Below are 22,174 nucleotides of genomic sequence, written 5' to 3'. Positions count from 1 at the left end.
AATTGAATTTTTTTTTTTTATTTTTCAATTATTCAACTACGAACAAAATGACAATTAGAGATGTTAATTTAATTAATGACAAAATGACAATAAAAAATGGAGAGAGATTTCTCTCCATTAACTAAACAGAATTATACTCCGGAATTATATTTTTCATCTTCTATCTCGTCCTGCATGACCTCATTTTTTAAATATAAATGTAAATACATTTAAAAATGACAAAAAATAATAATAATAATAATTTATTGTGAGTTGTCATGCACGTGAGGTGCAATAGTTAATTAGTACAATAAAAGGCCGTGATTAAGACTTAAATTACGACATAAACAAATTAATTGAAATTAAGCAACAACCCCCACGCATGGTTCCCCCGGGAATCTCTCTTAAACTGGAGCGCAGAAGGTTACTTAAAAATATTTATTTAATTAATTTTTTAAAAGTCAAGTAAACTAAATAATATATAAATAAACCACTAAATACTTAATTTTCTTGGTTTTTTAAAATTTTGAAAAATTAAAGAGATTAAATTTATAATTTATATAAAAAAATAAAATTAATTTGTGTATAATTTAATTGATTTATGTCGTAAAAAAAATAGATAATTTGTAAAAATTAATGTAATAAATAAATAGAATAATGTTGTATTGTTGGATGTCGTGTAATAATAAAGATTTAATAATCCTAGGTGATGACTTTTCAATAATTTATTTTTGTTAAACTGTCAGAATATATATTTTTTTTATTAAATATTAAAAACAAATTGTACGACTTTTAGGGGCTTTGATTTGCAACTTTGAGACCTGCTTGCACGTGAAGTGGCATGTACAAAACCCAACTTTTAATTATACATGTTATTATTAAAATTAATTGCAAACTATTTATGCAAATCCCAAGTTTATATATAAAAATATTAATAATTATTTGTAAAATATCTATTTATTATTATTCAATTTCAGTATTTATTTTAAAATTTTATCTTCGAAATTGTTTAAAGAAATTATTTATAAAAATTGATCAAGAATAAATAATTGTAAAATAGTTATGAAATTAAAATTATATACAACTGTCTTAAAAATATAATTATTTTTTAAAATAAAAAATAAGGCGATTCAACTTAAAATAATTATAATAGTAATAATTTTATAACAACAAAATTCGATCATTCATAGTCAAGTAACCTACTTATCACTTTTTAAAAGTGAAGATTATTCCCACAAATCAATACGAGTCATTACATTATGTTTTGTCCTAATTCGCACGTATCTCAATAAATTCATAAAATACCATACAGCATAATTTAAATTTATTAGGTATATTCCTAGGATTCCTCTCATTTGGATGTGATTTTATTTAATTAGCGTATATTTTTTTTTTGCTCGGAGTGTCCCAAATTTTATTCTTTTAACCGAGTGTTACAATTTTTTTTTTTTTTGTCGCCTTTAAAAAATAATATAATTGTCAGAATTTTAACGTTCGATCTCCAAACCCTAATTTTTGTTGAGAAAGAAAAAGATAAAAAGGAATGAAAATGAAACTATAATACAGTGTAGAAATGAGAGTGGTCCACGAAGCTTTATTAAGGTTGAAGACGACTTTTAAACGACCATATATAAATAAAATAATAATAAAAAATAAAACTTCGTACTAATCCATTATCCATTAATTTACCTAATTATCTTATGATTTGACATTTTCTCTTTTATTATTTAAAATATATTTTTGTTACAATTATTTAATTTGTACTCAAATAAAAATTTAAATAATTTATAACTATTTAAGAAAATAAATTTGAGTTAAATGTTTGAAAATAAATAAATGAATAAATATTTTATAAACTAGTATTTTACTTTATTATATTTAAATAAATTATTCAAATGGTTAAATTTAATATAAAAAAATGTCACAATTCATTAAATTAAAAATATAAACGATGTCAAATTGAAATATTTTAAACTATAGGTTATAAATTAAATGAAGTCAATTTATTTAAAATAATAGCTTTAAATTGCTATAAATTGGGTTATTATTATTATCGCGTTGCGCGTTGGGTCTATATGTTAGGGGAGGTGGCTTAAAAAGGGCTGACAACCCTTTCTTCTGTCCAATCAAAATCTTACACGTCAGCTTTCCCTCTTCTTTCCTCAACTGTTTTTTTTTCAACATCTCTGTTATTGGTTTATTTATTTTAACATCCTTTGTAATTCAATTTAAAAATTAAAAACATTAGTCAATTATTAAATATATATATATATACATTAAAAATGATTTAAAAACGTTTTAAAATTGGAAAAATTTCTATAAAAAATACTTATATGTTCGTATATTTATGATAATAATTTTTATAAACATAAATGAAGAATAAAAACTATTGATAGACACCTTTTTAGTCGTATTGAAAGTAACAATGTCAACACCTAGAAGTAACGAGACAGTTCGTGACAACCACTCCTATAAAGGCAAAGACTATCCTTTCACGAGGTACACAATATATTCTAAGTTGTCCCGAGACAAGCTCGAATGGGTACTAACTTAAATTTACAAGTGTACGGGTTCGAGCACCACAACAATACAAAATTTATATGTTAGATATAATTTCAATTGATTGGAGTTCACCTCAAATGTCACATCAATAGCTACCATCTCGTCATAAAAATTGCGCCTCAAATACAAAATATAATTAAATGTAAACCTAAGGATTTTATGAAAGGACTCTTAAAGTCAAACTTTGACTTTAGATAGCTCGATTTAATATATTATTTAATATAATATAAATATTAAAAAATGGAATAAAAAAGGTTGGATACACATAGGACATATATGTCTTTGTATAAATTGGTACAACAATTGAGGTACATAATTGCAACAACAATTAAAAAAAAAATCAAATAATAATAATAATAATAATATGAAATTATTAAGACTATTCATAAATGTGACATATGAAAGTAAAATCTAATTCTAATTAATTTGGCCACCAACAACAATAAATAAAAATACAAAAAAATAAATATTAAAATTAAATATTTTGGGGGTGAGGAGGCAGTTCAATAAATAAAAAGGACACGACACTAAAATTAAATGCATCAAAATTTAGTTAATGGGAGTGTTACATCATTGGCTATAATTGAAAACCCATTGGGACCCACCAATAAATATTTTTTAATTCTAAAATTAATTACTTTATTATATGTTATTAAATCGTTAATAAAAACTTTCGATACATCGTTTGATAAATATTATTATTATTTTTGTAAACTTAATTTTTTTTAATTTACTGAATAGACTTTACAAATAAAATATAATTTAATGTGTCATTTAAATATTTTTATAAATCTATTAAATACAAAAATTATATTATAAATAGTTATTTTGGAATTTATGGACCAAATAAAAAAAAATAGTAGTATAAATTTGTAATTTTCTTATTATGAGGAGGTGGTGATGTGGGACCCTTGAATTGATCGGAGGGCTGAGGATTTTTACGAAATCTGACGTGCCCCGACGGCTGGACCACAGCCCGACACGTGATTTTTATGTCTACAATATTGCCTTCCCCTTCGCGTTGTGTCACCACCACCAACCTCTTTCTGTTTTTGTCATTTTCTACGAAATTACCATCTTACCCTTCTAGGTTTAAACTTCAAATTTTTGTTCGTATTAATTAATTTTAAAGAAGAAAAATATGGTTCCATGTAAAAGAGATTCATGGAATAAAGCCCACCCAAATTGTTTTTTGGTACAAGGTTGAAAATAAAAAAATATTAAAATAAAATAATAATAATAATAACTTTATTTTTTTTTTTTCTACTAATTTTCAACCTTTATCAGGCACCTTATTCATGAGTTAGGAAAAAAGTGGGATGGCTTTCTAACCTACCCTACTTTAGCTTTTGACCCTCATTTAATTATTATATAATTTATTTTAATTTTATTAAATTAATCTGTACACGCTCGGGAAAATAAGATAAATATTATTAATGTAAATAAAATTTAAATTAATTTGGAAGTAAATATTTATTTATTAACTTAAATATAATTACACAATAATGATATAAGGAAATCTCTCCCGACAATATTGTCATTGGGCCTATTAATCTACTAGGCGTCTTTATTGGGCTCAATTAAAAGGCCCAGCTTAATTCAGGCCCAACAATTATAACAGAATTAATTATTATTGGTTAACTTATTGCTAATGATTTCTAATTAACTATTAATTTCAATATATTATTTAAACTTAATGAACTACAACGTTTATAATTAATTGATAAGATTATCTTAAAAATTTAATATAAAAATTTGATTGATTATTATATCAAAATTTGCAATTTGCCCCAAATCGTTTATATATATAAGAAACCCTAATTTCTTGGGCTCGTCATTTGCGCATTTCACTGGAGAGGCGGCAGGCTTTCTTATTATTTGGGAGCCGAGAAAATCGATTTGCAGAAATGGATTCGGTCGCGAAGGTTTTGTATCCAGAAATCACGATCTTTCTCGGATTTTTAACATTCGTTCTTCTTCCTAGTTTGATTTTTTCTAACTTCAGATTCGAGATCAAGAATCTCCTTGTTTATTCGGAACTTTTATCGATCCGATCCAAAATTTTTCTGGTTCCGATGATTTCGATGGCGAAATTAGGCTTCTGTTCTTGTTTATTCGGAACTTTGTCGATCCGATCCAAAAGTTTTCTAGTTCCGATGATTTCGAAGGCGAAACTAAGCTTCTGTTCTTGTTTATTTGGAAATTTGTCGATCCGATCCAAAAATTTTCTGGTTCCGATGATTTCGAAGGTGAAACTAGGCTTCTGTTCTTGTTTTTGAAGGAAATTTATGAACACTTGTTCTTTATGGTGCTGATGATGAGAACATTTCAGGCATGAGCCGCAGCAATACGATTGCGCTCCGTGTAGACGAGATTTCTACATGGGTTGTTGCTGCGATGAAGAATGTGCCAAAATGCTAATCTGAAGCTTATTTTTCTTTACTCAATTTTTTGAATCGATTCATTAACGTTAAATTAAATTTGGATAGGTTTCAATTATTACTGGATTTTGCATCATTTCATTCTCATTTTGAACTAAGAATTTTGTTTGAACAAAATTTTACAAGTATATTTTCCTAGAGATTGAACTGACAATGACAAAATCACACCTGAAATTATTTTTATTTTTTTCTTTTCAAAATGTGCCTTTGTTTAATAGAAACATATAATTCAACAATTAATTTATGACTACAATTCATTTTCTATAACAATGTTTTATTTAACTTTTTGGTGGTAAATTTTCATAAATTTTAAACATTTAAGTATAAGATTATATTAGAAACATTATTTTAAAACGTATTAAAATGCACAACTATCCAATTCGTATAGCATGAACATTATGTTGTAAATAAATATTTTAATGGAGAAATAAAATTTAAATTTTATTTTAGTACAATTTTTAATTTTATCTTATTTCATCTCTAAAATTTTAAAATAATTATTTTAACGTTTAATATTTTTTAAAATGATCATCTTTTTATCTTTTATGTTGTGTTATTTTATATAAAATGTTGTGTTATTTTATATAAAATGCTAAGTATTCAAATTTATACTACCAAAATTAGGAGGCTGAGTTTGGGGTTTTTTTTTTTAAATTATTTTAAAAAAATCATATTATGTATTATATTAATAATTAAAATTTCATTAAAACTTATATTTCATAAAACTCTCCACATTTATAAGTTATAACACAGTGCCGCAAATTAAAAAAAAAATATATATTAGCCAACTCATCAAAAAGTGCCACGTAAGGCAGTTAGTCATTTTGTTAATTCCACGTCACTATTATTAACGACGAAAGAAACTTTGACTAAAAATGTCCGGTTCAAGACTTATCATAGGGCAAAAATGTAATTTGGCTCAACAAAAAATTTAAATTAGTCACAATCGCGGTATCAATGGCGGACTTGGCTAACTGGAATTCAATATTCTGATCCTACGGCCATCGTTCCAACAACAAAGTTTCCTTCGCGTACAAGCTTCCATTCTTTTCTACTCCTCAGCTGGCTTTCATATTTGATATTTCTGAGGTTATGTTTTGATTCCATCCCTTGGACTCCTCCTCTTCTGTCGATTCTTTTGGCGGTAGGCGAACAGATTCTATTTCCTTGTTACCATTTTCCTTCCATTTTTCTTCGAGATTGCATGCACAAAATAATCGGTCGTATTATTGGTGTAATTTTCTGTTCTGAGGTGATTGAATTGAGGTAAGAATCTTTTAATGTTATGCTTTATTGATATGATGTTACACGTTTGTTTGATTCGAAGTATTGTCATCCGATTGATCTTCCTGGCGTTGCTTGGAAGTTCTGCTGTTATTGGTGTAGTTGAAGGAGTGAATTGGGGGTAAAGTAGTAGAATCTTGAGAGTTAAGTAATGTTCCTTGTTTTTCTTTTGAAATTTGTGTGTGAACCAAAAAAAAAAAAAAAAAAAAAAATGGTGGGAAGTTCATAAAATCTATCCTACGCCGGCACTTTGATGATGAATTTTTGATAGGTACGGACTGGAAAAATCTTTGGAGCTTAATGTTAAATTACATATGAACAAGCTTTTTTAGAATTGTATGACGTTTGATTGAACCTCTTTTGGATTGACCATATGGATGTTTGCTACAATTACATAACGATTTTAATTTCCTGCAGTGCCTGATATTCAATTACTTTCATGGATTCATTTTTGGGAAACACCGTGATGAAGTTGGCTTTGAAATCAGACCCTGAAGAGCATCGCGTTGCATTGTTTGTATTACTTCTTTGTGCTTGTATTGTAATTGGGCATCTTCTTGAGAAAAGTCGTTGGATAAATGAATCAGTCACTGCAATTTTCATTGTGAGTTGCCTTTAAATTTTTTAAGTTACGCATGTATTATGTATTCGTGTATCTTCAAGCCCAGGAATTTGAATTTGTGATATTTGTTTGTTGTTTACAGGGTCTTTTCACTGGAACTCTCATCTTATTAACAACCAAAGGCAGAAACTCACGTATCCTAGTGTTTAGTGAAGAGCTTTTCTTCATTTATGTTCTTCCACCCATAATTTTTAATGCTGGGTATGTAATAATGATCGAGTTGAGTGTTCTTTTTGTTGTTGCAGTGGGTTCATATACTCTTATTTCCAAGCACATCAACATTACTTTATTTGTATAATATAAACCTTGTACCGGTGCCATCATTGACAAATTTTCTTTACTCATATGAGTTTTGTTTCTTTCTCGAGATGCCGTAGCTTCCTAACTTAAGATTTCTCTCCTGTTTCAGGTTTCAGGTGAAAAAGAAACAGTTCTTTCGGAACTTTCTAATGATCATGTTGTTTGGGGCTGTTGGTACTGCGATTTCATTTTTCATCATATCACTTGGTAGTTTCTCTTATATTCTAAAAAATTTCACTCTCTTTTGATAGTGTACATCTAAATTTGTTGGGACATCCTACAATTTCTCGAGATTAATGTTAAGATCCTTGAAACAGGTTCACTACATATATTCAAGAAATTGGATATTGGCTTCTTAGACGTGGGCGATTATTTTGGTATGTTTCTGTTCTTCTTCCTTTATCTAATGTGTGTATAGAAAGCCAGAGCATTATTATCACTCTTATTTTGCTTATGGGATAGTTTAGAACTAGAGTCTGGCTTCCTGCATTTTATGTGTGCGCATTTTGTATTTTTCAATCTCGGCATCTATGTATTTAGTTGGTAGAGCATTCCTCACGGTTGACCCTCAACTTTCAGGTTTATATCTATTAAGTTCTTTACTTTAATAGGTAGGTATTTAATAAGTTCCTAAACTTTTATAAGTTAGGCAATCAAGTTCTCAATTTTATTTCTAATATTAATTTCCCTGGTTTACTGCTTACATCTTCATACTGTCCGTATTATTCAAAGATTATACAGTGATTAAAGATTATTAACCTTATATATACTTTGTCATTTGGTCTTGTTTGCTATTCAATATATTTTTTCCCATTCATTCATTAATTTGTCTCTTGCAGCCCTAGGAGCAATCTTATCAGCCACAGATAGTGTTTGCACTTTGCAGGTACGTGTCAATTTCAGTGGATTATGTCACTCAACAATGTACCCATAATTTGCTTATTTTTCTTCTAATGCTGTAGGTGCTTAATCAGGACGAGACTCCTTTACTGTATAGTCTAGTCTTTGGTGAAGGTGTGGTTAATGATGCTACTTCTGTCGTGCTTTTCAAAGCAATCCAGAGATTCGACCTCTCTCACATCACCTCATCCAATGCCATTCAGCTTCTTGGAAATTTTTCCTATTTATTTTTTATGAGCACCTTGCTGGGAGTGATAGTGAGTCTCTTTTTCAACACGTTTTCTCCTGTCTTATTTGCAATAATCTCAAGTCAACCACCACAAATTCGCTTAGTTTCATTGTGACAGATGAAAAAGTAAAGGGATTTAGAGGAAATAGGTATAAACCATGGTGATCACCTACTTAATATTTAAAATTGCTCGTTTTCTTGACAACCAAGTATAGTAGAGTCAAACAGTTGTCGTATGAGATTAGTCGAGCTGGTCACAAGTTATAACAAACACTCATAGATACATGGAAAAGAGTAAATCTCAAGTCAAAGTCTATTTGGTGGCATTGAGAAATGTATTTAAATTGATGGACCATGTGTGAACGAGAATAGTATAGAACACTGTTAGGAACTTAAAGACAGTGAAGGTGCAAGAATTACAAATATCATATGTTCTGGGAAGATAAGGGGCTGTATATCATGTGATTTTAGAAAAATGTTGGTAGGGGCGGATCGATCTTTCCATCAGTTAACACTGGAAAAAGCCTCGAGGCTGCATAAACTATTTTATTATTCAAATTTGTTTATCTGTCAACTCAGTTTTTGGTTCTTAGGAAATTGAGACTACTTTAATTCACAGGTTGGGCTGTCCAGTGCATACATCATAAAGAAACTGTACTTTGGCAGGCAAGCACTTTTTTTTCCTCCCTCTGTTCATTAAGTTCATTTCTTTTGCTAAACGAATTCCAATGTAGTGTATGAAACGCGACCCTTGTCATTGATAAAAAGGATTTAGATTTACTTGGAACTTCGAATCAGTGGAATTGTTGATTAACTTGCTTATATTGGAATAGGGTTGGAGGTTTTTTGTATCTATCATCGTATAAATTTCAAGTTGAAGTCAAACGCTATATTCTAAGCTCTTTCAAAATTTTAGGCACTCGACTGATCGGGAGGTCGCTTTGATGATTTTAATGCCTTACCTTTCGTATATGACTGCTGAAGTAAGACTACAGAAATATTTGATTTTAATTGATATCATATTTGATTTTGGCTATCATTTGATGATGCAATTGCTTATTTATTGCAGTTGTGCAATCTTAGTGGTATTCTTACCATGTTCTTTTGTGGGATTGTCATGTCCCATTACACTTGGCATAATGTGACTGAAAGTTCAAGAGTGACCACCAAGTATGTTCGTTCTTTCTTTTGGTCTCATTGGATCTGCTTTTTCATAGTCTAATAATGTATTTGAAAATTTTTGAAGTACTGATATAGTTTTTTTTCCCTTCCGTTGTTTATTGATTCTTGTAGGCATACTTTTGCAACGCTCTCATTTGTTTCAGAGATTTTCATCTTCTTATACGTTGGCATGGATGCCTTGGATATTGAGAAGTGGAAAATTGTTGGCCGAAGGTGAGTTTCTTAAATTGGCTATCTTGGAGTTGTGATGCATGCATTCATCATTCTTATAAGTGTCATTAAGCAGTTTATCAATAGGATTACTGAAGGATTATCTAACTGTTAAGAATATGAATATAAAATTGAATTTACAGTAACACATCGGTCCAAGCTTATGGTGTTTAAACTCCTATGATTCTTATCAACTTTTATTTTACAAGCTTGGAAATTAGCAAAACGCTCAATAAGTGGCTATCAATCGAGGGAGCTATAAGAGTAGGAATTCTCGTGTTTAAACTCCTATAACGTCATTTTTGCCCTCGATTAAAATTATGTGATCTATTAGATAGAACTTGGTTGAAATTATCGACCGTATAGCTTTCAAGTGTTGTGGACCCATACATGTACATAATACAAATCTTTCTCTGCCCTGCACTTTTTGCATTACATAATATGTTGCCTTTTGACAGGCCTTGGACATCGGCTGGTGTGAGTCTAATACTGCTTGGTTTAGTCCTTGCTGCAAGGGCAGCTTTTGTATTTCCGCTCTCGTTTATATCGAACTTGACTAGAAAGTCTCAGAGTGACAAAATTGGGTTTAAGCAGCAGGTAGCTATATTTTCGTTAAATTAACATGTTTGGTCTATCAACTTTCAAGTTATGTCCAATAAGTTCATGTATTTGAAAAGGTTTCTAATAAGTCCTTGGACTTATTTTAAAATTTTATATTAGGTTTTAAAACTTATTCATTTTACTTATGGCAATTCCTTGCAGGTTACAATTTGGTGGGCTGGGCTCATGAGAGGTGCTGTGTCTGTGGCCCTTGCTTATAATCAGGTACTCTTGCTTTAGATTTCTGGGAATTTTGCTCCTTACTATGAAATAACTTATTCTAGGTCTTATTAGCAAACCACAAAGGACCAACAGCTTACTAAAAACTGTGTGGACACTTTCAAAAGTATGGACTTTTTGTGATCAAAGATGGGTTTTGTAATATTTGCAGTTTACAAGGTCAGGGTACACACAGCTGCAAGAGAATGCGATTATGATTACTAGCACGATCACGATTGTTCTCGTCACTAATGTGGTAAGAGAAATGATGCATCGAGTTTAAGATACTGACATATCGCTGTTTTGATTACTTCACTTCTCTTCATCTTAACCATAATGCCGTTGGAGTGCGCCTAAAGTCCGATATTGGCCAAGAAAAAGGAAAATCAGGAGTATATTAGTGTTTGACAACCTCTTTAGGGTGAAGCCTAAAGTAAGACATTTTGAGTAAAACCAAAAACAAAATTACGAGAGCTTAGGCCTAAAATTGACACTATCGTACTATTTCTCTAATAGGATACATTACATTCTCCTGCCTAGTTTCTTCAAGATAAATATGGGTCGAGTTTTACCTTTTCTCGCTCATTAGAATAACGTTGTAGTTCAATGTAATGACTTAAGTTCATTGCTAGCAAATTTTGTCCTCTTTCGGCTTTCTCTTTTGGAGTTCCCTTTAAGGTTTTTAAAACGCGTCTGCTAGGGACAGGTTTCCACACTCTTAAAAAGAATGTTTTGTTCTCCTCTCTAATCGACGTGGGGTCTCACAATCCACCCCTCTTCGGGGCTAGCGTCCTCACTAGCACTCGTTCCCCCCCCTCCCCCAGTCCACCCCCCAATCTCACAAGCGTTCTTGTTGGCACACTACCTCGTGTCCACCTCTTTTGAGGCTCAGCCTCCTCGTAGGCACATCGCCCAGTGTCTAGCTCTGATACCATTTGTAACAGCCCAAGCCCACCGCTAGCACATATATTATCCTCTTTGGGAGATCCCTTTCAGGCTTCCCCTTAAGGTTTTTAAAACACGTTTGTTAGGGAGAGATTTCTACACCCATATAAAGAATGCTTTACTCTCCTCCCCTTGTGGATTTAATATTAAGTGTTTTGAAGTGGTTGCTGTTATCATGTTTAGCTCTTGGTGCAATTTTAGATGTTTCTAGCTGTTCCTCTGACTGCCCTATTCAATTGTTTCATCATCCAATTTGTGTACTGTTTCATCCTACACACCTGGTTGAAAGGTTTCTAATGTGAAAAAATCTTCAGAAGGGTTTTCATTTCATGGTGTTACATTTATGGCAGGTATTTGGACTCTTAACTAAACCCATTGTAAGGTACATGCTTTCACTGCATGATACACCAATAGATGGCACATTTGTAGCAGCAGATTCTCCAGTTAAGTCGCTGACCGATGTTCTTTTGTCCGGTGGTGAAGATGTCGAAGCCGATGTTGGAGAATCGAACATTCCCCGTCCTACCAGCTTACGTATGCTGTTAACAACTCCAACTCACTCCGTCCATTACTATTGGCGGATGTTCGATGATCGATACATGCGTCCTGTATTTGGTGGAAGAGGCTTCGTACCTTTCATCCCTGGCTCACCAACTGAGAAGTATATCCACTGATGGCAGATTGTATAGCAAACACATGAAGTTTTGTAGCACAGCTATTCTTTAGAATAACATGAGGAAGAGTAAGTCATATACAGCTATACAGCTAGAAGATGGCACACCAATTACCATGTGTAAAGAAGGTTGGAAACTGTAGGGTAGCGCAGTTAGAGCCTCGTTAGCAAGTGCTTAGAAATATGCTTTTTTCCCTCGAAAGCACGTTTTTAAGCACTTGTGAAGTTATGTCGGAGGTATCTCATTTTTAGAAACTTTTAATTATGTTTTTTTAATAAAAGTGTTCGTATTTGTACATAAGTAACATGCTAAATCTCGTTTATTTAATAATGTAATTTGTAATTTAACACATTATATATATATATATAATTGCAACTTTCAAAAATTGCAATTTTAAATTTTCAAATACTAAACTTACCCTTAATTTACTCAAGTATTTTGATAATGTTATATTTGCAATTACAAGTTTGGGTTTATTTTTGTAATATTTGCAGGAAAATAGGTTAGAATTGCGATTGTACTAAAATGAAAATGAAAATGAAAGTAATAAAATTTAACTTTTGGAATTCATATAAATTCGTGGCTCTGGCCGCTGGCGCCAAAAACAAGAACTCCGTCTCTGTAATGGAATTGCAAGGAGAGAGAACTGTATTCCGTCGCCGGAGACGAAAGCTTCGCTGCTTAACGCCATGAACTTCCTATTTCATCAGGGTTCTTCCGTCAAGAACTCCGGTCAACATTGGGATTCCTTCCTCTGCAAGTTTCAAATTACAGCTTTCGGTTCTCTCTCTCTCTCCATATGTGTGTGTGTGTGTGTGTGTGTGTGTGTGTGTGTGTGTGTGTGTGTATGCTTCGATCACTCTTGATTTCTTATAGATTTCTGTTTTTCTTTTCATCTTTTCTCTTTATTTTGCGTTGCTGAGGTAGACGATTCTAGGTTTGTGGTTTTTGCTTGCTAATTTTCAGCTTCTGCATTTGGCATTATGTTCATTTACTGCCAGTCCGCGAGTTTTCTTTTTCTTCACTAATCGTTGGAGTGGAAAGATTTGAAAATTTGGCGCTGTGTTGTTATCGTTCTTTGCCTTTTGTGGCTGATTTTAAAATCAGATTATCGACGTTTTGTTAAATATCTGCATGATGAATATCTGTAAGCAGCCAAGAATTCACGAGCTATCGATATAATATAACAAAGGACTTGAATAATTTTGCAGTGTTTTTCTTTCGGAATTTACCAGACTAGGTTCTTGGCTTCATGGATTCAAGTCCATTCGCGTTTCTGTCGCAATTGGGGCTGAAAGCAGACCCGTAAGCGGCGCACTTCACATTCTTTGCGGTGCTACTCCTTGTTTGTTATCTAATTGTTCGCCTTTTTTGAAAAGAAACGTTGGCCGAATGAGTCAATTACTTCCCTAGCCATGTAAGTTTGCATTTAAAGCTCATTGGGTTGAAGTATAAATTTATTGTTTCATGGGACTTGATGGATCTTTAGTACCATGACGATATAGATTTTAGGCTGACTGGGAAGTGTAGAACACCCCGAGTTTATTAGGCAATTGGCTTTACATTAAATCTTAATCCCGTGTTTATGATTTTCCAGTTTATTTCATTTTTTAACTTTCTGGTCTGTTTTAGATTAAATTTTACACCTACTACAGGTTTCAGGTGAAGAAGAAACAGCTCTTCGCAACTTTCTGGCAATCATATTGTTTGGTGCTTTTGGAAGGGTGATATCATTCTTCATCATATCAGTAGGTACATTCCTTGAACATTATAATTTCATCATATACCCCATATCCAAATGGGGGAGGAATCACCATGACTTGCATTCAATTTTTTAGAAATACAAAATCCGCACAAACTAATCTACAACTATAGTGAATAATGGGTGCAGGAAATGCTCAATTGTTAATTTATTCCGTTTTAAATCTCTTATATCAAACTAGTTTTGCTTTCTGGAACTAAGGTTTACAATAGATAAAATTATATTCACAAGTTTGTTGGATAATGATACTAATAAATCTAAATCTTATTGGGTGCATCTTTTTTCAACCTTCAGCCTTATCTTTTTTCTGTGAAAACAATAACTTCCCAGATCATGAATAATAACTAATTGGGCGGGTTACGTTCAAACTTACCGCTACAAGAGCATCATTTTCAGACCTGCAGTTGGCTATACATTGAACGTAAAAGCTCTGTAATTTTTCTTGACACACTTCCTTGCTAACTGAAAGAGGGACTTCGTTGAAAAAATATACAGGAAGCCTACCATATGTTTATATATCAAAACACCTGCATAGTTTTATGTTGATATCTTTTGATTTATGTAAATGTAACGTGAAAACTCATGACACAGGTTCCCTCAACTTATTCAAGAAATTGGATGTTGGCTTACTAGACACGCAGGATTATTTTGGTACATTTCAATCCTATGTCATGTTTAATTTTGGTACATATATGTACTTCTAGCACTTATTCTTACAAGTTGTTGGGTGAATTGTTTTCCTTTTTTTTTTCTTTTTCCATTTAAATGGTGAGAATTGAAACAGGGGATGGGTCCCTCCCTTTCTTCAATTCACACCCATGCTAAAAGATCTTATTTAGTTTAAAATTTATTATTCCAGATGTCTAATAGATTTGGTAGGCATTTATTAGGTACAACACGTGTCAATAGGAATAATGTTCTCTCAAATGGTACAATATTTATGGAAACTGAAGATATTGTGTTCGAGCAAGTGACTTTAATCTCCTTTTTGATACTATGTTCAACCACTTTCTCTGTTCTGCTTTTCATAATTTCATGTTTCTTATAGTGTTGTTATTTATCATATTTTTTTGTACTTGTAGCACTTGGAGCAATCTTAACTGCGACAGATAGTGTTTGCACCTTGCAAATACGTTCCTCTAATGGTTTCCATGGCTTATTTGTACATATAATAGATGCACTTGATTGAGTCTGGTCTTTGGCGAAGGTGTGGTCAATGATGGTAACTCTTCAATGCAATCAGGAAATTTTACCTCTCTCACATAACTTCAACAAATGGCATTCAGTCAGCCGGAAGTTTCTTAAGTTTGTTCTTGGAAAGCACATTGCAGGGAATAGCAGGGAATCTCTCACATACAAAGTCATTATTCGATGAGGTTATGGTCTAATAATATGTTTATTTGTTTGTTGCTCTTTGCTATGCGATTTGATTCGTTATTATGTCCTTATTAATTTTTTTTTTTTTTTTTGGAGGCTTCCCGCTAATGTGCATTTATCACGAAGAAGCTATTCTCAGTCAGGTACGAACGTACAATTCAACACATTTATATTTTCATACACCACAAGAATTGAGTGATCCATTGCATGACGACAATGATCTAAAATCCAACCTGACCAAACTGTTTTATGTCGTTTTTTATAGCATCTCTAACTTAGTGTCTCTATTACTATTGGCACATGTTTGATGATTGAAGCATCTCACTCCCTCTACTTCTCCGTGATTATTTCCATACGTACATACACATACGTATGTCATGGCACACGGACGTGCATATAATTAGATACATACTAGACCTAATGATCAAGTGCAATACTTAGGAGTCAATATTGTTTTGTTTTTGGTGGAGTAAAAGAGTTGGTGTAAATCATAAGAGGGAGGAGCATTCGAATAATGGGGTGGGCTCTTCCATAAAGTATGTTGGTGTTTTGGGAAACTTGAATTAGAGTTAGTTTCGGTGTCTAATCATATGCATGTACTTTGTCCTAATGTTTAAGTAATGATTTTAAGAACTGAAATTCTAAATATAAAATTAATTATTTAAATAAATTTATTAAATAGGCACAACTTCCCATAATCAAGAATTACTATTTCACACTTCATTTATTTTCTCATTTTTTTTAATATCTTTTTATTTTTTTTCGCTGCTAAGTTTCGTTTAATAAATATTTAATTTTTAGTTTTTGAAAAAATAAGTTTATAAATATTACTTTTATTTATATATTATCTACTTTATAATAATATTTTTAAACTTATTTTTATTTTAGAATTTGAATTATTTTATGAAAGAAGAAGATGACTGTAAAAATAAAATAAAAAGTTTCTATATCCTCGAATTTTTGCACTAAAAATAGATTTAATTTTTTTAATACAAAGTTGATAATTTAAATATAGAATAGAACATTAATAAATTTAGAGAAACAAAATTTAAAATAGAAATTAAAATATTAAAATACTGTGTTATTTTGGAGAGGACAAGCTTTTGAGTTGTTGGAAAATGAGGAAGAAAAGCAATGAAAGCCAAAAGGGCAACTTTTTTGTAAGGTGCTTTTAGGTAGGGTTCATACATTCCTCGACTTACCCATTATGCTTATCATTTATACATTTATACTTCTATTTCATTAAAAACTAAGATTTTTTTTCATTGTTTACTTTCTTCAAAAATATTATTTTATTATAAATATAAGTTAATACAGTTATTTTGAAAAGTATAGGTTTGATCGGGTTGTGTGGGTTGATAATTCAAACTACGCAAATAGAGTTTACAACTTAATCCAGCCTTCTATTTCAAGTTGGGTTGTCCTATCTTTTCGGTCATAACACAAAAACATTGTTATGGTTGGGTTGGGTTGTAATCATATTTTCAAATAGATTGCGGTGGGTATGGTTGATTTGATTAAAAAAATTAATAATAATAATCTAATGCTACCTTATGTTTATGATTTGAGTTGAATACTTCTATAGTGGGGTTTTCAAGTAATTTGAACGCTCATTCTCTAAATTATTATCTATATATATATTATAACAAGAATATCTCAAATTTTGAACTTGGCAAACCTTCTCTAACATAATTATTTTTCTTTCACTCAAACGTTAAAAAGAACAATTCAGTTATTTTATGGGAAAAAAGATAAAATATGGAATTAAAAAAATGAGGGAAATACAAAAAATCAAAATTTTATATCAGAGAAGAGATAACGTAAAGGAAGAGAATTGCAAGTGCCAATACAACTACACTCCAATGTCCACTAAAACCCCAACAACGCCGGCTAACCAGTCACCGGCAAACTTCCTCTACGATAGCCGCCGTAAGAGCCACCCAAATCGACCAACACCACCCACCGGAGTTGAGAGTAGCAGCGGCAGAGAACGGCAAGGACTGAGACGGTGGAAGAGGCATTTCCGGCGCCGGTGTGGCGTCCATAAAATCGGGGTTCGGAGGGCTGGGGCTAGAGGGGATGGTGGGCAAAGAGGACGGCGGAAGAGTGGCACCGCCGGGGGTCGGAAAGAGCGGAGAAATGTCCGACGCCGGCGACGGAGAAGGGGACGGCGAAAATTCAGGCGCGGCGGAGATGGAAGAAATGAGGGGAGGGAAGTGATTGGGATAAGAAGCGAAAGAGAAAGCGAAAATAGAAGCTGTGTAGGCCATGAAAATGGGGATGTAGAGAGAGAAAATGGAAGCCATTTTGTGGGATGAGAGAGAGAGAAGACGAAGAAGAAGAAGAAGAATGAAGGAGAAGCAAGAAACCCAGAGAGGGGGAAAAAGGGATTATGATTAAAGCTGAAAAGGTAAGGGAGGGGGTGCCTGTGATGTGAGTTAGCTAAGGTGTAGTCAGAATGACACGTGGCTAATGTTTAGTGGGCTGTGATGTGATAACACAGCTTGGCAAGTGATACTAACAGACAAAGCTTCATAGTGTTGTTGGGTCTCTTTACCTTTGTCAAGCACATGGAAATGTTTTTCTTCTTTATTATTATTTTTCTTGTTTTTATCTTTTTGCATTTGGTGTTTATGTGTTGTTTTGTGATGTGTGGGTGTATGCCACTATTGTTTTTTTTATAATTAAACTCCATTTCGTTATTTTTCACCTCTTCCGAGAATCTATCGATATTTTTTTTTTAAATATCGGAATGAGAGATTCAAACTTTTGACCTCTGGGTCGAGAATATACATCGAAAACAAGATCTAGAATTCACGGATATTTAGCTATTTTAATTATAAATTTCAAACTTAGTTTTCATATGACTCGGGATATTGTCCCTAAATTATCTTTTACCGACTTGAAAATTCACCTATTTTCTTTATTTGTTACTAGCTCTTGTATTATATCCGTACAATCCTATTTTATTTTGATCGTATTTGGATAAAAGAAAATTCGTGGAACTTTTGAGCAAGTTTTTGTTGTGAGCCCTTATCGGTGTTATATATGTGCCAAGTGAAACGTGGGCTTGGGCTTGCCTCGAAGTTTTTGTTGCGAGCCCTTATCGGTGTTATATGGGCCCTGCAAAACGTGGGCTTGGGCTTGCCTCGAAGTTTTTGTCGTGAGCCCTTATCGATGTTATAAATGGGCCCTGCGAAACGTGGGCTTGGGCTTGGCTCGAAGTAGAAGGTAGGTGTAAAGCATTCTTTCAATTAGGCCCAGCCCATAAATCCAATAATTTTTTTTTGTATTTTAACCATAAAAAGAAAATTAATAAAATCAAATGATGTTAATAAAATTACCAAAAGAACCCTTCATTTAGCACCAAATTCCTTAATCCTCACGTTAATTTCGTAATTTGACTCTCACAACCGCCTAACCACGTACAATAAGTTCACCCTTTATCTTCCACACACAACACTAAAATTACATTTCAACAGAAACGGTAAACAAGAAGAAAGAAAAATGGAGACTACAGTGATCATCGTCGGAGCAGGTCCGTCCGGCCTATCCACCGCCGCCTGTCTATCTCGAGCCTCGATACCTTACAAACTCCTTGAACGAGAAGATTGCTCTGCTTCGCTATGGCGGAAATATGCGTACGATCGATTGTGTCTCCATCTTCCGAAGAAATCCTCAGAGCTTGCGTTTATGGAGTTTCCGTCTTCTTTCCCTAATTACGTGCCGAAGAAGATGTTTCTCGAGTATTTAGATTCTTATATTTCGAATTTCGGAATCGATCCTCTGTACCTGAGGAAGGTGGAGGCGGCGGAGTACGATAGGGATTTGAAGAAGTGGAAGGTGAGAGTGAGGAATAGTGAGGGCGGCGGAGAAATCGAGGAGTATGTTGGACGGTTTTTGGTGGTGGCGACGGGGGAGACAGCGGATCCGTACATGCCGGTGGTGGAGGGATTGGAGAGATTCGGCGGCGAAGCGATTCACTCGACGAGGTATAAATCGGGGAAGGGATTTGAGGGGAAAAATGTGTTGGTGGTTGGGGCGGGAAATTCTGGAATGGAAATTGCTTTGGATCTTGCGAATCACGGCGCTACAACTTCCATCCTCGTTCGAAGTCCGGTAATCCACTTTCCACTCTATATTTTTCTGTTTTAAATTTATTGAAAATTCGTCCTTTCCGTACTTTAACAAAAAAAAAAAAAAAAAAAAAAATCCTGAAAATCAAATTTAACAATTTTTTTTTCACCATTCATATTTTTCTTCCTATAAAATACACTTTTTTAATCACTAATTTAAGTTAGAAAAGGATATATAATTTAGAGATTTTTAATTTTTTTTATATCTCAAACAAANTAGAAATCCATTTTCAAAATAATTAAATACCTACAATTTTATAATCAAATTTCATAATAAAAATTATAACATTCAACTAATATATTGTTTCGATAAAAGAAAATTAAAGGTTTTAATTCTGACTAAGAAATTTATTCAAATCTTAAACTTTTGTTAGTCAGAATTGACAAGAATTTATTAGACAGAAAATAAAAAAAAAGTTTATTAATCTGTTTGATTATAAATTTATACTTTAAGCTAGTTTTAATGAATTGAAACAGATCCATATTATGACAAGAAGAATGATGAAGTTGCAAGTGTTGTTGGGACAATATCTGCCATTAAGGCTTTTGGATTCATTAATGGTGTTTCTGAGTAAGATGATTTTTGGAGAGTTGAGTAAATATGGTATTAAGAGATGGGAAAAAGGGCCCATCCACATGAAGAGGCACCATGGAAAGTTCCCTGTCATTGATGTAGGAACCTTCAACAAAATCAAATCCGGTGAAATTCAGGTACTCATGATCCCTTATCCTTTATATACTTTTCTGAGTAAGATAAGATCGAGTCCTGATATGTATGTAAGCTCCCATGTAGTTTATTAATATGTAAAGATTTGTAATTGTAATTGTAGGTGATATCTTCAGAAATATCAATGGTAGAAAGCAACAATAATGTGATGTTTAAAGATGGTAAACTTCATCCATTTGATTCCATAATATTCTGCACTGGCTTCACTAGCTCAGCTAAGCTGTGGCTTAAGGTATAATCTCCATCCCTCTTTCCAATAATCTTGTACACGAAATCTAATTTTAATTCCTATATTAATATACTTCACTAAACCCTTCCTAGCCTATTAAGATATGATATTTAGAGATATATTTTAATAATTAGTTAAGAGTATATCTGAGATATTTAAGGGATCTGTAGGAGTCTCTTAGACGGAATAGCAGCTTGTTATCAAGATAGACGGGATAACTCATATAGCTTATGATTCCTCAAAAGGGGCTTGATCGTGTACTTATCCCCATGAAAAGTTGCTAAATGGTTCATTAGGTACCAATAAAAGTTGTGTTGTGAATGTAGGTAGACCGTTAAAGTTGTGTTGTGAAAGTAGGTAGGCCGTTTTAATCAATGGATTGAATCCCATGGCTCTATAAAGCTATAAAGGATAAAGTCAAACAACATCTTTTAACTCCTCTCTTAAAAGGATTCAATAAATTGATAATTGAGTAATTTTATTTATTTACCAGATTTAGTTAGTTATATATTTTTGTATCATATTTATAGGTGGTAAACATCAATGTATTTCGATCCAAATTCTAGTTCTATTTCTCATTCTTAGCATAACCTAATGAATAAAGAGTATTAATAAAATTGTTAAACCTCTACTTAACAACACGTTCGGCATATCTGTTAGCGGAGATGGAAGATTCAAAATCTCGAGACTCGCTGAATATTGTAATTTTTATAATTTTTGAGTCGGATCCATTGGATCGTCTAAGATGTTTTTGACGCAGGATGACGATTATCTCCTAAATGATGATGGACTATCCAAAGTGAGTCCACCCAATCACTGGAAAGGAGAAAATGGGCTTTATTGCGTGGGCTTATCCAAAAGAGGGCTCTATGGGTCCAAGGTTGAGGCCCAAGAAGTTGCCAATGGCATAGCGGCCCAACTCCATTGTGTTTAATGTTATTATATTCGCATTAAAACCTTATTTGTAAAATATATTAGAAACGAAATTAATTAAGAAGAATGTAAGAACTCGCGTCTCCTGGACCTCCGTTGCGATGGCACGTTTCATGTCCAAATATATTAAAAAATAATTATTTACAAAAAAATTTAGTAAAATATCTTGTATCTAAAAACTTATTCAATTTTAATTTATTATATTTTCAAATATAGTTTCAATAACTCTTACAAATGTTAAAAGTAGAGACCTAAATTATTAACGTGCTAAATTTTACAAACTAATTTAAATAAAATAAATCAAAGTATATTTTACCGAACGAGTAGCAATGACCGACACCACTCCATGACTTGAGATGACATAAAGACATGTGGGTAATGTCGATTGGGAATCAAGATGACAAGATAAAATGCAATGTTGCATTGAGAAACCTTGACCTTGACTTAAATTAAAGTAGAGGTAAGTCAGTTGTGTTGCAAACGATTGAACATGCACGTGTAGGCAGCATGTGTAGTCAAACAAGCTTGGATTCCGCATTGGTTGATAAAGATAAATCTCGCCAAAAGTTCAACGAAACCACAATTTTTACAACAAAACCCTCTCTTTTCGAATTTTTAGATTAGATTCAGTTGAGTCCAAGTTGGGTTATCAATTTTTTTTTAAGTTTTATTTATCTTCGAATTTTCATTTCAGATTAAGTTCAGTTGAGTCCGAGTTGGGTTGTCAATTTTTTTTTTAAGTTTTATTTATTCACTATTCATAATTATTCGGATACAATCTTAGGTAAAATATATTAAAAGTTCACAAATAAACACAAATCAATCTATAATTATTGACAAAAAAAAAAAAAAAAAAAAAAAAA

At 32.5% G+C, this 22,174-nt stretch overlaps 4 protein-coding genes and 1 long non-coding RNA gene across 7 annotated transcripts; 4 read left to right on the top strand and 1 right to left on the bottom strand.

Moving 5' to 3' along the window:
- Window positions 1-4,382: 4,382 nt before the first annotated feature.
- Window positions 4,383-4,988, top strand: LOC111488172. Its single transcript, XM_023135842.1, has 3 exons — window positions 4,383-4,466; window positions 4,547-4,790; window positions 4,874-4,988. The coding sequence occupies exons 1-3, from the start codon at window positions 4,449-4,451 to the stop codon at window positions 4,960-4,962; spliced, it is 351 nt and encodes a 116-aa protein (XP_022991610.1). The 5' UTR covers window positions 4,383-4,448; the 3' UTR covers window positions 4,963-4,988.
- Window positions 4,989-5,797: 809 nt separating this feature from the next.
- On the top strand, window positions 5,798-12,253 carry LOC111488254 (sodium/hydrogen exchanger 2-like). 3 transcript variants are annotated; one of them, XM_023135952.1, is made up of 15 exons: window positions 5,798-6,248; window positions 6,684-6,870; window positions 6,971-7,089; window positions 7,298-7,395; window positions 7,506-7,565; window positions 8,028-8,074; window positions 8,151-8,345; window positions 8,937-8,983; window positions 9,234-9,300; window positions 9,387-9,487; window positions 9,611-9,712; window positions 10,168-10,306; window positions 10,472-10,534; window positions 10,701-10,784; window positions 11,824-12,253. In XM_023135952.1, exons 2-15 carry the CDS (start codon window positions 6,706-6,708, stop codon window positions 12,145-12,147), a joined length of 1,611 nt encoding a protein of 536 aa, XP_022991720.1. In that variant the 5' UTR covers window positions 5,798-6,248; window positions 6,684-6,705; the 3' UTR covers window positions 12,148-12,253. The 3 variants fall into 3 exon arrangements, with proteins under 3 accessions (XP_022991720.1, XP_022991721.1, XP_022991722.1); XM_023135953.1 differs by lacking the exon at window positions 5,798-6,248 and adding an exon at window positions 6,327-6,537; XM_023135954.1 differs by lacking the exon at window positions 5,798-6,248 and adding an exon at window positions 6,526-6,602.
- A 525-nt stretch (window positions 12,254-12,778) lies between these two features.
- LOC111488268 lies at window positions 12,779-13,909 on the top strand. The gene is made up of 3 exons (XR_002719186.1): window positions 12,779-12,927; window positions 13,359-13,564; window positions 13,803-13,909. It is a non-coding gene; the product is annotated as an uncharacterized LOC111488268 (long non-coding RNA).
- Window positions 13,910-17,068: 3,159 nt separating this feature from the next.
- LOC111488263 (classical arabinogalactan protein 26) lies at window positions 17,069-17,645 on the bottom strand. The gene has a single exon (XM_023135965.1). The coding sequence runs from the start codon at window positions 17,590-17,592 to the stop codon at window positions 17,185-17,187; it is 408 nt and encodes a 135-aa protein (XP_022991733.1). The 5' UTR covers window positions 17,593-17,645; the 3' UTR covers window positions 17,069-17,184.
- On the top strand, window positions 17,613-21,421 carry LOC111488259 (probable indole-3-pyruvate monooxygenase YUCCA10). The gene is made up of 5 exons (XM_023135962.1): window positions 17,613-17,634; window positions 18,780-19,405; window positions 19,900-20,133; window positions 20,253-20,381; window positions 21,139-21,421. Exons 2-5 carry the CDS (start codon window positions 18,794-18,796, stop codon window positions 21,310-21,312), a joined length of 1,149 nt encoding a protein of 382 aa, XP_022991730.1. The 5' UTR covers window positions 17,613-17,634; window positions 18,780-18,793; the 3' UTR covers window positions 21,313-21,421.
- Window positions 21,422-22,174: the final 753 nt, after the last annotated feature.

This window comes from Cucurbita maxima, unplaced genomic scaffold (assembly GCF_002738345.1).
Source record: "Cucurbita maxima cultivar Rimu unplaced genomic scaffold, Cmax_1.0 Cma_Scf00013, whole genome shotgun sequence".
In the NCBI taxonomy this organism is placed as follows: domain Eukaryota; kingdom Viridiplantae; phylum Streptophyta; class Magnoliopsida; order Cucurbitales; family Cucurbitaceae; genus Cucurbita; species Cucurbita maxima.
This window is presented reverse-complemented; position numbering and strand designations above follow the sequence as displayed.

Coding starts and splice junctions, on each gene's coding strand:
- LOC111488254 (XM_023135952.1), top strand. CDS start 6,706: ATGGATTCATTTTTGGGAAACACCGTGATGAAGTTGGCTTTGAAATCA. Junction 8,346..8,936: donor GCACCTTGCTGGGAGTGATA/GTGAGTCTCTTT, acceptor TTTAATTCACAG/GTTGGGCTGTCCAGTGCATA. Junction 9,301..9,386: donor TTTCGTATATGACTGCTGAA/GTAAGACTACAG, acceptor TATTTATTGCAG/TTGTGCAATCTTAGTGGTAT.
- LOC111488172 (XM_023135842.1), top strand. Junction 4,791..4,873: donor TGGTTCCGATGATTTCGAAG/GTGAAACTAGGC, acceptor AGAACATTTCAG/GCATGAGCCGCAGCAATACG.
- LOC111488263 (XM_023135965.1), bottom strand. CDS start 17,592: ATGGCTTCCATTTTCTCTCTCTACATCCCCATTTTCATGGCCTACACA.
- LOC111488259 (XM_023135962.1), top strand. CDS start 18,794: ATGGAGACTACAGTGATCATCGTCGGAGCAGGTCCGTCCGGCCTATCC. Junction 19,406..19,899: donor CCATCCTCGTTCGAAGTCCG/GTAATCCACTTT, acceptor GAATTGAAACAG/ATCCATATTATGACAAGAAG. Junction 20,382..21,138: donor CAGCTAAGCTGTGGCTTAAG/GTATAATCTCCA, acceptor TTTTTGACGCAG/GATGACGATTATCTCCTAAA.